Below are 16299 nucleotides of genomic sequence, written 5' to 3'. Positions count from 1 at the left end.
AGTCACTACTTTATTACACCGATTAATATACAAAAGTTAATCTGGTCTACAGAGGATACAGAGGAGCATGATTTAGGCATACAGTTTAAAAATGGCTGCAGATATTTGTTGACTGTTTTGCATACAATTAGTCAGTGCTGATTTAGTCAAGTAATTCATGCATTACTCTGGCAGTATGCACTTTCAAGCTGTGTCATACATTTGCTTAGAAAAACACAAAAAGGCACTTGTGTTGCAACAAATACAACACTTAATCTCTAACAAAATGTATTTGCTCAATATGTAATTATCTCTTGTATGGAGGTAATATGACAGACTTCCTTGAAAAAGCCGTGTGATTTCATAAAACTGTTATCAATCTGTTGATAAATTTGATATACTGCACATCTAGACCACAAAGCAGCTTCTAAATTGATGACGGATGACAGTTTCAACTTTCCATTTCAGTCAATAACGGCCTTACATTGGAGTGGAAGCAAAGTCACATTAACTGGCTGATTTCTGAAAGGAGTTTGGTGCGTCTTCCCATTAAAGAGAACACGACATATCAGCACAGTTATACTATAAGTGCAATACAAACTACTGGTTGAACTCCATTATCCCATCATACATGTTGGTAACAAGTTTGTTGACGCTAATGTAGAACCATGAATACTGTTAAATAGGACGCCATGTTGTATCTTGATCAACTTTCATGTCCATTTAAAAAAAAAATGGTGTTAAGGAAAACTGTTACCGTTTCAACACTGGCCACACCCACGGGGCACTGCTGCCAAAGAAACGGCGGCAAACAATATACATAATCTTGGAAAACACAACTGGTTTTAGGACTATTTTCCCTTTTTCTACTTCGTTGAAAGCTAGAATGTATTGGTTTAGGTCTTTAATTCCTTAAGCTTTCGACATGTTTTGAGTAAAATACAAACACCTTTTCTCCTCTTAACAGTATAAATGTAACCCCTTTTCAGAAACACAAGGTCGTTCCGTGTAGTGAAATCTCACCCGTCACATTTCAGCATGTAGAATACACATTTTAACAAGTAAACAATTCTAGTATTGGTCACAGTGTTTCAACCGGCGGTGTCATACCGTTGTTCCGATTCCGGCCTTTAAACTGTTCATTCTGCAGCATGATGGTTCACCTTTTATACAGTTAATGTGTGTGAAAACACACGGCGAAGTGGAACGTAAAGCCGCCGCATTTGAGCTCCAAAACGGATCGCTTGTCTATCGTTTGATCTCGACAAACAGAAGTTAAGATATTCTAATTCAATACATCCATGTAAACAAAAGCACCATGAAAAGAAAAGTATAGCCGTGATATAAAAAAAAAGTAAACTATATAAAAACTTGATTTACTGGGTGCCATTTAAGAGTTACAGTGCAGGGAAAATCTACACAGCAGATGACTCTTAAAATGAAAATGTAAATGTAGTTGCATCAACAGCCAAAACTCTGCATTAAAAAAAGACAGCTGCTAGAACACTTGTTATTTATGTGGGTTATTATTGAGCTGTGTACTATACCACACAGACAGAAATACTTATGTAATTCAGGCAAAACACCACCTGAGGGGGACAAACTGAAGGCTCTCGGATTCCAGACCTCAGCGTTGAAACTGCGACGATCAAATGAAATAAATGTGCAATGACCTATAGAGTACTGTTGTTTCATCTTACAGCTGACCTCGGTCTGTCCACTGTCTTGTCTTTTCCAGGAGTAAGACACCGTGTGCATTGTGGACTGTGTGCTGTGCTGCTGGCGTACCAGTGCTGATGGGAGTGAACTCATCAGCTGTTGGTACTAGCAGCATCTCCTGGCGGACGGAGCCGGCTGCCGGGTGAGTTTGAAGGACTCGTTGCTCTCCTCCTCAGATATTTCCAGGGGTGGGATCTGTTTACCTAAACACACAGGGTCGTTTACAGAGGCACCATGGCACATTTAACTATTTTACATCGCGTAAAGTCTTGTATCATTACTACTGCGATGTATTTGACAGTGCATCATGGTAAATTAATTAGTTAACCAGCTGTAAAAATATAATATATTTAAAACACTTCTCTTAACACAGCACATACTGTATAATAAAAACATGCCAACTTGAAAAGGTTGCTCTGATGAAACAGATAGATAGATACAAAAAAACATCTTTAATGTTTAATATGCAATGTATAATATGATCTATAACATAATGGTGTTTTTCTGCCCCATTTTATGGCAAAACATATATATTTAGGCCTATACTTAAGAAATTAAACACATTGATAAATAAAGCCAATTGTCAGGAATGAGAATATTTAGTTTGTATTAGAAATAATTAATGTGTTTTTGTGTCATACAATTAAAATGATCCATCCCATATAGGATTATGTGGCCTACAATTAAATGACATAAAAAACAGCTCCTGGTATTAATGAAAGACTCTCAAATGTCAAATGAATACAATACATCACATGACATAGACACAACATACGGTAAAGACCTGATACTTACTGATTTTCTGAAAGAGCTCCTCAACATTGACAGCATTTCTTGCACTAGTCTCGATGAAAATAGCTGCAATTGATTCGGCAAACTCCTTAGCTTCCTTCATGGGAACCTCCCTGGAAAAGAGAAGGAAACTAACGTAAGCATGGAGCAGGTTCACATTTATTAAAAAAGAATCCGTTGGCAAAGCTACATTTTCATCAATCGCATTCATCCAATACATCTTTTACTAGTTTTGCACTGAAAAGTGCTGGAAGAGATAAAAACATGAAAGAGTTGAAACTGTACAAAAAGGGTGCATCATTAAGATTCTTGAAACACACTTTACAGTTTCCTCTCTCAGTGGGGTTTCCCTTCCACAGGGCGGGAAAAACCTCTCAGCTGGAACCTGTGGACAAAATCATTGCTGCGCTTTTCTAATTGAACTCATAAAAACAACAACTTGTATCCGGTGACAGTTGAGAGTACACAAGCTGCCCCGTTACAGTCTTCTTACAGTCAAACACAACGATTGCAATGACAACTATTGAGACAGGATTGTCTTAGCACAGTGGACTTGACGTGAGCTACATGACAGATATAACAAGAAGAATACTTTATGAGCTGTGCTCGTCCAGTAAATATGTAAAAGTTTGCTGTGAGGAAAGTCCCTTAAGGAGGTAAGCAGTTCAGGTTTTATAAAAAAGGGATGCGTTTGTGTTGATGCGTGACAGACTTATTCTAACTATAATGTGAGTTATTGTGTCTAGTAGTTAGTGCCTCTTCCACTTGAATATTATCACCACAATATCCACAAAGACAGTCTCAGAAAAGAACCCTTTGCTCACCTGATGTCTCCTAAATCATTCTTGTTCCCTGCTATGGCTACAACAATGTCCTCTGGACCGTGTTCTTTCAGCTCCTTCACCCACTTCTTCAGTGTCTGGAAAGAGTCCTGAACCAGAAGAGTACATCACGGTCACGTTGGATAGGTTTCTTCATGAGGATATGCCCGTTTTCTACCATTTGTGTCACACATTCATTGTATTAGATGGAGGTTTTTTCAGACAAGTTTCCATGAACAGACCAGGAAAGAATGGCATTTGTCGGTCCATAAGCGAGGCATCCCAGAGTGATGGAAAAGTGATCCACTTCTACATCTCAGAGTGTAAAACCACATCTTCTGCTGCACACTTTTAACACACCCAGGAGGCAGCTCCAACAGCAGAAATGATTTTTAGTGCTTCCATTTTGTTTTTACGATCTGTCTCCACTCATCTCAAGCTTAATTTACTGTCACTCCCTTAAACAAAAGATAAGAAGTGTCCTGTTATTCTTACCAGTTTCGTAATGTCATAGACAATGACAGCAGCAGCCGATCCTCTGTAGTACATAGGAGCGAGTGAGTGGAACTGAAAAAGACAACATATTTCTGGTGAGCATGATCAATGAATAGTTATACTGAAATATTATCAGTGTATGTGATTTATAAAGATTTAAACTAGGGATATCTCGAACGGGGCCAATCAAATATTTTTTTTAACTGGATTGGTGTCGACCTATCCGAGCTCTCATTTTACGTCAGCTGTCACACTAGTGTGATTATTAGTGACGGTTCTTTATGTTATTTAACTCAATTCATTTCAAATCTGTGTGAGAATCTCTGGCTTTTTGCTGCCATCTGTAATGCAGGATACTTTAGTGGGGACGGCACAGACATTCAGCGGTGCAGAGGCGTCGATAACCACACTTAAAACGCCACGGCAGCAGCAACAGACACACTACGAGCACAAAGCTAATAAGAGTAGATTCATCTATCTACTCCGTCGTAGGATGTACAGATGATGAAGATAAAAGTCAGGTGACTCAGACGAAGACTGCACCAAAGCCACAAACACTGGAGGACACTTTTTTTAAAAAAAAGGAGAGAGACATGCAATGCAGAGCTAATGAATTGTCAAGCAGTGGATTGATTTTCACAACCTGAAATGTACTTGAAATGTGCACTCATGCTGTACTAATACTAAATTACTCAGATCACGATCGGAGGCAAAACAAACTTGATCGGGACATCCCTAATTTAAACTTCACACAACCTTAAATGTGGAACATAACATTGAAAATATTGTATAGACCCATGAAAGACAAACATGATGTGATGTTGGCAGTTACTTCCTTACAAATGTTAAGTCTTCTTCACTCACTATGATGGTTACTCAACTGTGTTCCACATAAAACATGTTGATGTTACAATAAAATCCATGATGTGTATCGTTAAGGCCTGCACAAACATGTTGAATGCATTTCCTTCCCCAAGAAACATACAATTATTTTCATTTTAAGGTTTCAAAACCTACATTTTCACAGCACATCACTAAGAACTAACTACATTACCACGACGGTAGTCAGCACAAACGTGGACCGCATCACCCCCGTGCTTGTGACAGTATGTGCAATACAAACCATAAAAGGGGGCTGACTCATCAAAAAACATGTCTCTAAAAGCAACACTGGTGGTCAAATTGTCTTTATATGGCATGCAGCCAGTGGACATGATAACAACAGTTATTTAAATGCAGTGGCGTTCTTGTTTGTGCTACATTCACATTCGTACCTGTATGTTATGGTGCCGTTTACACAGATACTCACGTATGAGGAGTTCAACATTACAAATAAAGAGAACTTTAAAACCGGGTAAAGAGGTTTCCAGATATAATTTTCACACAACAGAAAGACATACTTGCACTGGTTTGTTCCATGGTGCAAGCCGGGCAGCTTTAACTCTCCGTTCCAACCCCCCTCCATAAAATGAATCACCGTGATGATACCACAGTCTCGTGACCTTTGAACCATATGTGAATCATTCCAATTCACACCTAATAATAACAACTTGATGTCATGAGGATCACTGACAGTGAAGGGATTGTGTCACTGCTAGCTTCCTGATGCAAAATGTAATGGAACATTTACTTTTAAGTCATGTCATGTGTCTAATAATAAGACGATTAGGAATGTATGCTGTGTGGGTGCACTCACCCTTTCCTGTCCGGCTGTATCCCAGATCAGAAATTTGTGCAGTTCATTTCCAGATGGCACTGTTTTGGTTAGGAACGATGCTCTGTGGGTGATAAAGAGCATTCACAACAACGCGTCTAAGCATCTTCTTTAAAACAGACACTGGAAGCAAACCAGTACAAGTCAGCAGGAAGCAAATAATACAGAATAAAGATGGTCGACACTGAAATAATACTGTGTTCGCAGTAATGAAACCACAAAGAGACGATAAAATAGTCATGGATGTCGGTGGTGCTCACACATTTGTTTAAATCTTTTTCAGCTCATCCTAATATTGCCTTCTGGATGACCTGATTCCAGATCTCACTAGTCTCACATTTTGTAAACTGTAATTTCCTTTTTTTGTGTTTAAGCCTGACTTTTGTCTAGTGTATACTATGTACATTTGTATTTGTACCATAATCTCCTTATAGTGACCTGAACCACCAAGAATTTTAGCATCGATATGACTTTATCATATGTTAACCATGAGTACAGAAGATGGGACTTAAAATAAATGACATGTATTGGGACACCTCAAATGGTGAAACTGCACTGGATGGTTGCCGATTCGGAAGTTAGACCTAATTTGGAAGTTCCAAAAAAATGTGTATCAAAGATAGCACTTGGATATTTGTACTGCGGTGCTCTTACCCTATTGTGGGACTTATGTTGTGGTCAAAATGATCCTGAACGAACCGGCAAACAATGCTGGATTTCCCAACTCCTGTGTCCTGTAAACAGAAGGTCACACATTAGTCACAGCACTCCCGACGCACACATACACACAGTCACTGGTCCCTATTGCATCCTATTGAGGAGGCAACTGTCTGGTCACATGGCCGCCCCATCAGGTAGCTTCCAGTCAGTCCACACATTCTACAAGTAGATCTGTTTTTATAAAAAAAAAAAAAAAAACTTCTTTTGTGCAACACAACACCATGCATCTCCAAATTTCCATGTTTAGTAACATGAAGCCATTTAGCTGCATGTCATTTGTTCTGCATGCCTTTTTTTTGTTAACCCAGGCACATGGACAGCTCTTATTCCAGCTTTGCATAACTAAAGTATGATTCTCTGCTGTGAGCGAAATGGGGGAACCAACGATTGGACATTAATGCCTGTGGTTAACTTTTAGGTTGGCTATTGCATGCCTGGTGAGTATGTCAGTTCCTGTGAAGGACTGCACGTGCCTGGTGAACGTGTGTGTGTAGCTGCCTGGTAACGTGTGTCCCTTGTACTTCATTGATAAACGAATACTTTGCAGTCCCACCGCCTCTGAACGCCTCAGGAGAGGGAGTGCTCCGTTTCGCTAACGCAGCAGGAAAACCAGCTAACGGCTTGGTCAGACTATGACGTAATGCGTGATGAACTGAGCCCGTAATAAAAAAATCAAAAGACCCAGGATGAAAACTTTAAGTAGCCGTTTTATTAGATTAAACACACGTTACACGACGAGAGATGAAATGCACAAATGATCGCCGCGCCCACCGGCTGACCCGTTTTTGATTTTTAGTTAGATGACGTGAACCATCAACATGTTGACGTTTTACGAAGAGCAACAAGTTCAAAAGTGACCGACCCTTAAGTATTCCTGTTAGTTCCAGTCAGACTGGAGTCGGTTCACGTTAGTTACGTTACACTCGCAGCAGACAAGGAATGTTCCCTTGAAGTAGATCAATAAAAACATCTGCTACTTACCCCTAAAAGGCACACTTTGAGCTCCCGTATGGCCATGGTCAATTCCGAAAGTTTTTTTAATCTTTATTTTGAAGTGTTCATCCGGTGTCTTTGTCTCGTCATGCTTAAATAAAAAAATAAAAAAAAATCTTCTTCTTTGGTAAAGGAGAAACCCTGCCCCGGAGACAGAGAGACAGTCCAACCAAACTAGTGTGCAGCTTTATGACTGACTCGCAGAGCTTCCGGTGGTGACTTTCAAAATAAGACTTTTATAGACCGAGCTCCATATTGTGGTTCATCCCAAGACAATCCGAAAATTAAATTCAGGATTTAATTTTGAAACCAATTGTGCTTGTATCCGTTTTGTCTGGATGTTTTTTTGCTACTTGACGTCACTACTTTCCAAGTCGGAAACAGTTGTAGCGAAGACAAAACAGTCATCGATGCAGTCCTCTTTGATACCAGAGCCTCATCCAGTACTTTATTTCAATGCTTCTCTTCCTCAAAATGGATGCAAATGATTAATCTATCGAGTCATGAGGGGTTAAAAAATATTTAGAGAAACTGTAATGGAAAACAGGAAGCACTAAATCTGGACTTCACTTCCAGTAGACATAGTTGAGTAAAATGTAGCCTGTGTGCGTCAGAGAAAGAGACAAAGATGCAGATAAATTATTCGGATCGACACTTTATTCTTCACAGCATTATTCTTTCTGCAACAATAAGCTACAAAAGCTGAGAACAATATGAAAATAACCTCAAGAGAAGCTTCTGAGCCCAATCTAGCATATATCGGTTTCAGTTGAAGGATTATTAACACGTTGAATCATGAGTCCAGGTGCGATTGCTTTGATTATCCCGCGACCAAAGAAGGGGCAGTCACACTAGCGCACTACATACACGTCATTATTAATAAAAAAAGGAACATATGACAAAACATAAAAGCTGAAAATACAGTATATTTGCAATTTTACAATGATATACACAATCGTTAAGTAAGTGCAGGCCATGCCTTTTCTTTAAATATCACTTAACAATCACAGTACTTTGCAATTGTTGTGGATCAGTTGCGAAATGGAATGATTGACTTGTAATCTTGAGTTGTTTTTTTTTACTCACTTCCAACTGATGCCATGAACAATAACTCCACATATCAAGAACCTAACGCTTAAAAAAAACACGATCAAACACACAACAAAACTAAATAGGCCTCCCGCGTGTCTCTGCACACATATTTTGACGACAACAATCATCACGACAGATGTAAATCCATCATAAAAGTGGAGAAATATCATTTTCCACATTACCTTGTTTGTGCAAGAGCGGCAGAGAGAGAGAGAGAGCAGAGAAGATGATTGCACGACTGAGCAAAGTGAGACGGGAACAACGCAGCCTCCCGCTGTCTGTCTACATTTTTTCAGTGATGCATATTTTTTTGCCGTTCATGTTTTCGTCCACGGGTCAGTTGTGAGGCACAACGCCACTGTGTTTATGTGCATCCGCTGTTCAAAAGAAAAGGAAGCACCTACAATATATTTATACATATATTTATATATTACTAAAACGCTGTAACTTAAAATCAATGTATTTCTTGAATAGGCATCCGTATTCTTCAGAATACTACTTAAATATATAATATATAGATAGACCAATCCTAAATTCTTCATTATTGAAAGAGTTTTTGTATTAGTGGTTCTCAGGGGGAACATGGCCAGTCTGGCATCTTCGGTTATGGCACAGTGGTCTCTATCCTAAACGTTTGCATCTGAGTGAGGGACATAGTGAAAAACAGGGACTGAGATTATTTCTGGTTTATGTTAATCTTTTATAAACCTTAACAGCAAAAAATAAAACTTTGTCATATACCGGGAAGGTGCCTGCCTTTTTATTTTATTTTTTAACTCTATACTCTCCTCTTCCTTGCTTTATGAATCCCTTCATTTCTCCTTCCCCCCCCTTTCTTCCTTCATACAGGCTTGGCACTGTGGATTTTAGAATATGATCCACCTCGTCTCTCACTGTAGTCGGTAGCCAGTTGTCCGCTACAGCTATTTTCTTTAGGCATTTGTGTTCGATGGAAACATGACTGTCACTTGGTGAACCCATGAATCCAGCAAGGCGAAACCTCCAGTAGATGAGCGCCACTAAAGGACAACTGACCAGCGGTAGAGACGTACAGCAGCACAGAGCCACTGAACACGTCACCGAGATGACATCTCACATGTTGGTGTCCCTCCTGTCTTTGTTCGGGGAGGGCTTTGAAGGATCCTTTGCTGCCTTGCCATTGGACGAGGTCGCGGGATCTGCAGCGGCAGCCACCGTGGCGACGGAGCGCTTGGTTTGCTCCTCGGTGCGGGGCTCCGGGCTCGGCTGCGCCGGCGGGGGGGCCTGCTCGGCCGGCGGCTGGACGGTCAGTTCCTGCTGCAGTTTGTGGCTCTGCATGAGGCGAAGCTGGACACGGAGCTCCAAGATGGCTTCCTGCTCCTCGTGAATGGCCTGGTTCAGATGGGTGTTCTTGTTCTACGTGGCAATGAAACACGGACATGCTTTGAGAAGTCAACTTTAAAAAAAAAAAAACATCCTCAGAAAGAAAACCACACCTGAAACCTCAGATGAAGTTTTGCAATTTTATCAAAACGAAAACAATAATCTTCCGTGTTCTTTCACAACGGCCGATGACAAGCGGCCAGTATGTGTTGAATACTTTGCTCACCTCCAGTTCCTCGTTTTGCTTCTGCAGGTCTTCTAGAATCATCTGCAGCTCTTCCTCATCTTCACTCTCACTTTCACTGTCTGATGAATATTCCTCCGTCTCACTGCGCCCCTGCTGACGACTGAGCAACACAATGAGTGTGACAGGTGTGCAGCATATCACAACATATTTAGCACCGGAACAATTTCAGTCTCGTCTCACCTCTGGATGTCTGCAATCTCGGCTCGCAGTCTCTCGATTTCTTCCTTTTCAGTGGCAATCTGTCTGCGAAGCACCTGCTCGAGAGAGATCAGCTCCTCCTGCTCGGTTAGGATCTCATTTTCCTGATTATTGAGACATAAGAGATTATTCCATATGTTAACACCAGTTTAGGTTTTTTAACCCGCGTCTTGTTGGTCCAAACACACTCTGTATTAACTTGAATTATTATGTGTTTGAAGGACTCACCTGTGCTAAGAGGAGGTTGATGACTTCCTCTTCATTCTCAGTCATTTCCTCTTTTGAAACATCTTCCTTCGAGAGGCTTGCAATCTCTTGGGCTATCTTACTCTCACACTCCTAAAAGACCAAAGGAGGAAAGATAAAAGAAATAAAAGCACAATGGTCATTTTTGAAGGTGTAGTTTGTGGTATTGTTTTACTCGATTGTACTTTATGGCAAGATGATCATCATAACCACCATGTTTATGTGCATTAGCCTGCTCGAAGTTCAGTACAATCACTGAAAAATGACATTAATGCTGTAATTGAACAGCTTGTTGGTTTGATTGTTCGTTCGCTTATTTATATGTATTTTTAAAACATACATATACTCACATATAGCATTCAGACTCAACGTACCTGACGTTTGGCTTCCCTCAGTTTGCGTTTTAAAGCAGTCAAGATTCTCTGAACCTCCCAAAGACGCTCCTCTTTAGATAAGTCCTTCACCCCCGCCTGCAGTTCCTTGTGCAGGCAGTTCAGCAGGAACTCCTAAAGCACACACACATTTTACTCTGTGACACTTGAGGGGAACAAGTTTTAATTCCTACATTATAGCAACTGTTAACAATCTATAAATTTTGAATGATAATCATTCAAACAAAAAAAAGGTACAGAAATCAACTGAAGAGAATTTATACATTACAGCAAAGTGAGCACATCTGCCATAGACATTACAATTCACAATTGTATTAAACTTTTAAAAAAAAAAAACAGGAATATAGCTAGTCGGTCTCTGTCCAAAGGTAAAAACCCACCTACCAGCACCTCTAAACCTGAATAATAAATATGTTATTATATCTGATCCTGGTTGGTTTAAGCCATACAAACAGTTATGTGCTGGACTGTTTCCTATTTTGTCTCGGACTCTAGTTTCGTATCAACCAGACAGATATGAGAGTGTTATATCTCACAGCAAATTATGAGACAAAAATGAAAGAAGTGGCTTCAGCAGGACTGCACCCACCTGTCGTCGGATCTCCTCTTTGACGCTCTCTTGGGTCTCAGGCAGCGCCGGCATGGTTGCCATGTTGGACCAGCGCAGTGGCCGCACCACCGGCTTCAGGACTACGTCTCCAAATAGCTCCCTCACGTGTGTGAAGAACATGTAAAGAACACGGTTCCCAATCTGAATGGAAGGTAAACGAACCAGTGAACACACACAAAAAAAGAAAACAGCTTTAGAGTTCTGCACAAACTGCGTGTAGCCTTGCAGTGCGTGAGATAGGGTTTGCATGTGTGTTGGACTGTACTATGAAACACAATTGTCTCTGCACCACCTTCTCCACAACACAAATTCCTGCATATTTACAAAGCCTAATTAAACTGACTCTGGACTCCACTCATTAATTGAGAGAAGTGTTGATTTAAAGCTGTTGTGGCTCCCGCTGCTGTTGGTTCAGAATAAGTGGAGCAGCCAAAGAGATGCTCCCTCTGGGAATACATTAGATTCACTAAACTAGGCCAAGGTTTTACAGAAAACTGACTGTTTGATCCCATAAAAACCTGGCTGGTGTGTTGCTAAGAGGAGGTTTGTTATCTTTGAGGTATTCTTGAGCCTGAGCTCAAGACATTTTTCTATTTGATGTTGAGGTTGCTTGTTGTTGCTGAATTACTGCTCTCTTTTTACCCATTTCCTTCATTTTTTCCCCATTTCCTCTGAACGTATTCCTCTCTGACCTGTATGGTTGGGTTGAGGACGATGGAGATATTTTGAATATTCATCTTGGTGTCCGCCTCCCTGGCGATGACATGGTCCATGTGCGTGATGAGCCAGGAGAGAATAAGTCGGCTCTCCGGCGACACCTCGGCCAGCAGCCTCTGGAACTCGGCCATCTTCTCAGCCTCCACTGGCCGACTGCAGGCGTCCTCGAAGCGCTGGGCCACGTCTCGGCCCATCAGGTTATCCGGCAGCTCGCGTAGGTACTGCTTCAGTAGGCTGGCCACGGTGTGAGGGTCATACTCCTCCAGGCAGGGGCACTCCTCACGGTCATAAGCTGCTTTCAATTCATCTACTTTGGACTTCATACCTGAGAGGGAAAGAACTTAATGTAATTTTCAATCAGACTTAAAAATATTGATATACAATCACATACTAGTTAGAACTTTTTTGCAAGATTGATGGAAAAATCCACAACTTAAAGTTCCTATACCTGAGACCCGGTAGATGCCTTCACACTTCATGCCATAACTTTCAATGTAGTCCACACATTCTCTGAAGACGGCTGGCAGCTGGATACCATCATACAGAGCTGTCCTCTTGACAGCTTCAGTCAGAGGTGCTCCAAAGATGGGCCTGAAGGTGGGGATCTCCACTGGGACTGGCTCTGCCTCTGTTGTGGGTTTCTTCTTCTTCTTCTTCTCCTTCCATTGTTTAACCACGTCTGCAGCCGTTAAGTCCTTGGATTTTTTATCCTTGGCCTTGTCCTCCTTGGGCCCCTTTTCCTTCTCCTTCTCTTTCACCTTGAAGTCCTTTTCCTTCTTCTTGGAGAAGCTGGGCTTCTTGAACACATGGATTCCCTTGGAGCGCTTCATCTTGGACGGGCTCTCTGCTTCATCTGCTGAACTGTCCTCCTGGAAAGCGGCGTAGCCTTCCGCTGTGAAGGTAAAGAAAGGGTCGGAAGAGGAAAAAAATAGGGTTAGAACTGAGGTGAGGAACACCACTGTTTTCTTATACACCTCCTACAACAGAACCATGATAGCAGTGAAACAGAAACAGGAAGGGAGATGTGTGAGAGAGAGAAGATAGAGAAGGAGGGGGAGAATGGGGACTTAGAAAAGAGGTCAGCCACAGATTTAGCAGAGCTCCCACAGCACCTTACATATACTTTCTAGAACAGGCTCAGTTTCAGTTTTTTCTTCCTTGGAGCAAACAGCTCCACCGGCGTCAGAGACACTTAGGGGCCTCTTTGTCTCCTCTAGTTCTGCGTTGAACAAGCGCTTCGTGTCACACCGCTGCCTGAGACACACCTTCACTGGACATTTGGGTGTGCTCTGAACTGTCCGTCTCTTCCTCCATTCCTCCCTACCCTGGTGTAGAGGCTAAATACAGACATGGAAACATCCTGATTTAAAGAGGACAATGAGCCAAAGAACCACCCAGTGAAAAACATTCTCAGAAAAGGAACATTTATCACTGCTACAGGCAGCAACAGCCAACAGGATGGAAGAGTGGGAAGCTCTCCCTCAACAGCTAATACTGAGATGACTTTCCGCAACATGACAATGGTATTGTCCTCAAGTGCTCGAAAGATGAAGGTAAGGGACATGAAGAAGATGGCCTGTATGTGCTTGGTAGCTCCAAGATGTTTAAGGATAAGAAGGGTGATGGCATGGATGATTAGTACTCATTTGTCTGCCACTCTCATAATGACCAAGTATACAGTTTGAATGCAAGGTGGCCAAAATTGCAATAAAATACATTTTACATCATAATTAAGTTATTAATACAGTGTATTACAACGTAAACGGCAGCAGTGATGATTGTTTCGTGGTGAGCACAACATATATTTCTCGGGTATTTACCCAGTAAATTCTTGTCATTTTCAACATTGCCTAGAACACAATGTGTTATTGAAAGTCACCTTGAAGTGTTCTCATTACTATTAGACATTGTTTTTGTACTCATAAACATGTAGTAGACATATCAAGACTAGTCTGACAAAGACTTATAGCATACTTAATGAAGAATTTCCAGAGGTTGGAGCCATTTTCCATAACTTTGACAATATCTGGAAAACGGCTCAAGGATCCTTAAAATGTCCAGTGAGTGAGTTTGTTTTCAAACTATTTCTAAGGTCAAAACAATCTTCAAACTGAAATTACAACACAGTTTCTTACTCCTTTTCTCCTTCTTCTTGAACTTGTTCTTCTTCTTGCCGTGCTCTTTGTCATCGTCTGAGACATAGGCGTCAGGTGTCTCGTGGTGATGGCCATCATGAGGCGGCGATGGTTCGCCAGTGCGGTACAATCCGGGAAATTTGGTGGGACTAATCTCCTCAGAGCTGGGGGTGCGGGCTACGCCCCCCGGGTGTTCAGCCCTACGCTGCTCTGCAGGGCTGCTGCTGGGGGGCAGGAAGCACTCAGTCATGACTGCTCTGACCTTATCACTCCTCTGACTGACACATCACTTCTCCATCACACCTGCAGTAGGAAGAAATACAAGATAAAACAATTACCACCCTGCATTCAACTTCACAGATAGCAAGTATCTCCGTTATCCGTGTCTCAGTTATGCGACAGATGGGGGCCAGGCCTGGGAGTTTCTCAGGGATTGTAATTGTATTTTTTGGACTTGAACCTATTAGGGCTGTATGCGATTGTTTGGGATGCAGCTTGAGTAATGTATATGCTGCATTCATATGAATGACTGAACTTGGTTTGTTCCAATGTACGTTTTATCTCTACATTTCCTGCTGTGCTCAGATAGACATTCTTGCGAAAGGAGATCTCAATCCAAATGAGTTTATCAAATTTAAAAAAAGGTTGTAAAAAATGAGCTTATAACAATTTAAGAGCACATTATAGCAACACAAATGTACATGAACAGCAATAGCAAAACAACTTGATTTCATAGTCCCCAACAAAAGAAAATACTCATTCATAGTTCTGCAAAGAAAGGACATTTGTAGATATATTTTGGAAACATGTAAGTGAAGAACACAGCTGTAACATAAATAAATAGCTTTGATAGCATTTGTAAAATAAGTAATTTTCCATCTGGACTATTATTGAAAATCTGTAACAGATCTATTAATCTGAAACCAAACTAAAGCATGTTGTACTCAGACTTTGAATCACAATAAAACAAGATGCAGTTCTTCCCCGCGTCTCCTTCCTCTTTTCTTTCCTGAATATATCAATGACGATAAACAGAACAACTGTAACAGTAATGTCCACCCACCAGATGGGGCTCTGCTACACGGACAATCACGTCGTGCATGTCCTACTTCAAAATGTAACTAATTCTGACTTGCACAGTTAGCAAAAACAAAACTCCCGTCCCCTTCATCCTCTTTAGAAACAGTGCTTCATCGGAACACAGCCCTGATGACGCTAGATATCATTATAATGGCTCAGCTGAATGTTTGTGCAATCCTTTGAAACAATGCAATTTATTTAAGATAAAAGAACAAACCGGAACTCCTGAGCAGTAAGTTAGGAAGCAGACTAATTACGTTATAACGACCATGGTGCTGTTTGTTTAGGATCTTCCGTTTGCACTAGTCACTGTAAGAGGTTTCTAAAACTGATATCGACATATTGATACTAACAACAACTTAGATTTATGTCAAGTGTTTGGGATGGTGCATCCAAGAAAATATGCTGCAGTACCATGAAGACACATGGGTTACGTATTTAACACAACAGCAATACGTACACAAAGTGTTTTAATTTTACTCGGGACACAAAACACTATAAATACTGTCTGTGTGGCATCTTAATCTCTCCCTCGCTGTGGGCAGATTATCCTCCTCAATATGGTCTCGCCCTGTTTTGTATTCCAGAGAAAGGTTAATCAAACACACATCAGCCCGATATCAAAAGATACTCCTAGCTTCCTCAGCAGTGAATTAAAGCACGTCCACATAAAGAATCAGTTAGAAAATAAGACCTGTCCTCAGACTGGAGGGGCCCATATGCTAACGGTAGTTCAGCTAGCTGCTAACCTGCTAAGCTATCTGGTTATCCAGCCCATCGTCACGATTAAAGCCGTCGTTTCGTCTAGATAAAACCAAAATGGTGTATGCAGACAGCTGCGTGTTCTGAACTCGGTATTGTGGACGATGTACTGTCATTGAACACGAAAAATACAAAACACAAAAAACTTTACCAAGAACTATTCCCGTTCGGTCCATTTCGGAGTGGAGCTTCCGGTTGTCTGTATACTAAATAAACCTATCTGCG

General features: G+C 41.1%; 2 protein-coding genes across 2 annotated transcripts; both read right to left on the bottom strand.

Moving 5' to 3' along the window:
* Positions 1-7: 7 nt before the first annotated feature.
* rab31 (RAB31, member RAS oncogene family) lies at positions 8-7403 on the bottom strand. The gene is made up of 7 exons (XM_068599063.1): positions 7222-7403; positions 6175-6254; positions 5503-5584; positions 3807-3878; positions 3315-3421; positions 2494-2603; positions 8-1901 (listed from the first exon to the last, which is right to left on the bottom strand). Exons 1-7 carry the CDS (start codon positions 7255-7257, stop codon positions 1804-1806), a joined length of 585 nt encoding a protein of 194 aa, XP_068455164.1. The 5' UTR covers positions 7258-7403; the 3' UTR covers positions 8-1803.
* A 467-nt stretch (positions 7404-7870) lies between these two features.
* Positions 7871-16275, bottom strand: ralbp1 (ralA binding protein 1). Its single transcript, XM_068571494.1, has 10 exons — positions 16226-16275; positions 14233-14535; positions 12546-12989; positions 12073-12422; positions 11360-11521; positions 10753-10884; positions 10361-10471; positions 10115-10236; positions 9914-10034; positions 7871-9720 (listed from the first exon to the last, which is right to left on the bottom strand). Exons 2-10 carry the CDS (start codon positions 14480-14482, stop codon positions 9418-9420), a joined length of 1995 nt encoding a protein of 664 aa, XP_068427595.1. The 5' UTR covers positions 14483-14535; positions 16226-16275; the 3' UTR covers positions 7871-9417.
* Between the last annotated feature and the right edge of the window lie 24 nt (positions 16276-16299).

Source organism: Clinocottus analis, unplaced genomic scaffold, assembly GCF_023055335.1.
Source record: "Clinocottus analis isolate CAN_PGR_092001 unplaced genomic scaffold, fCliAna1.0.p SCAF_11, whole genome shotgun sequence".
Lineage (NCBI taxonomy): Eukaryota > Metazoa > Chordata > Actinopteri > Perciformes > Cottidae > Clinocottus > Clinocottus analis.
This window is presented reverse-complemented; position numbering and strand designations above follow the sequence as displayed.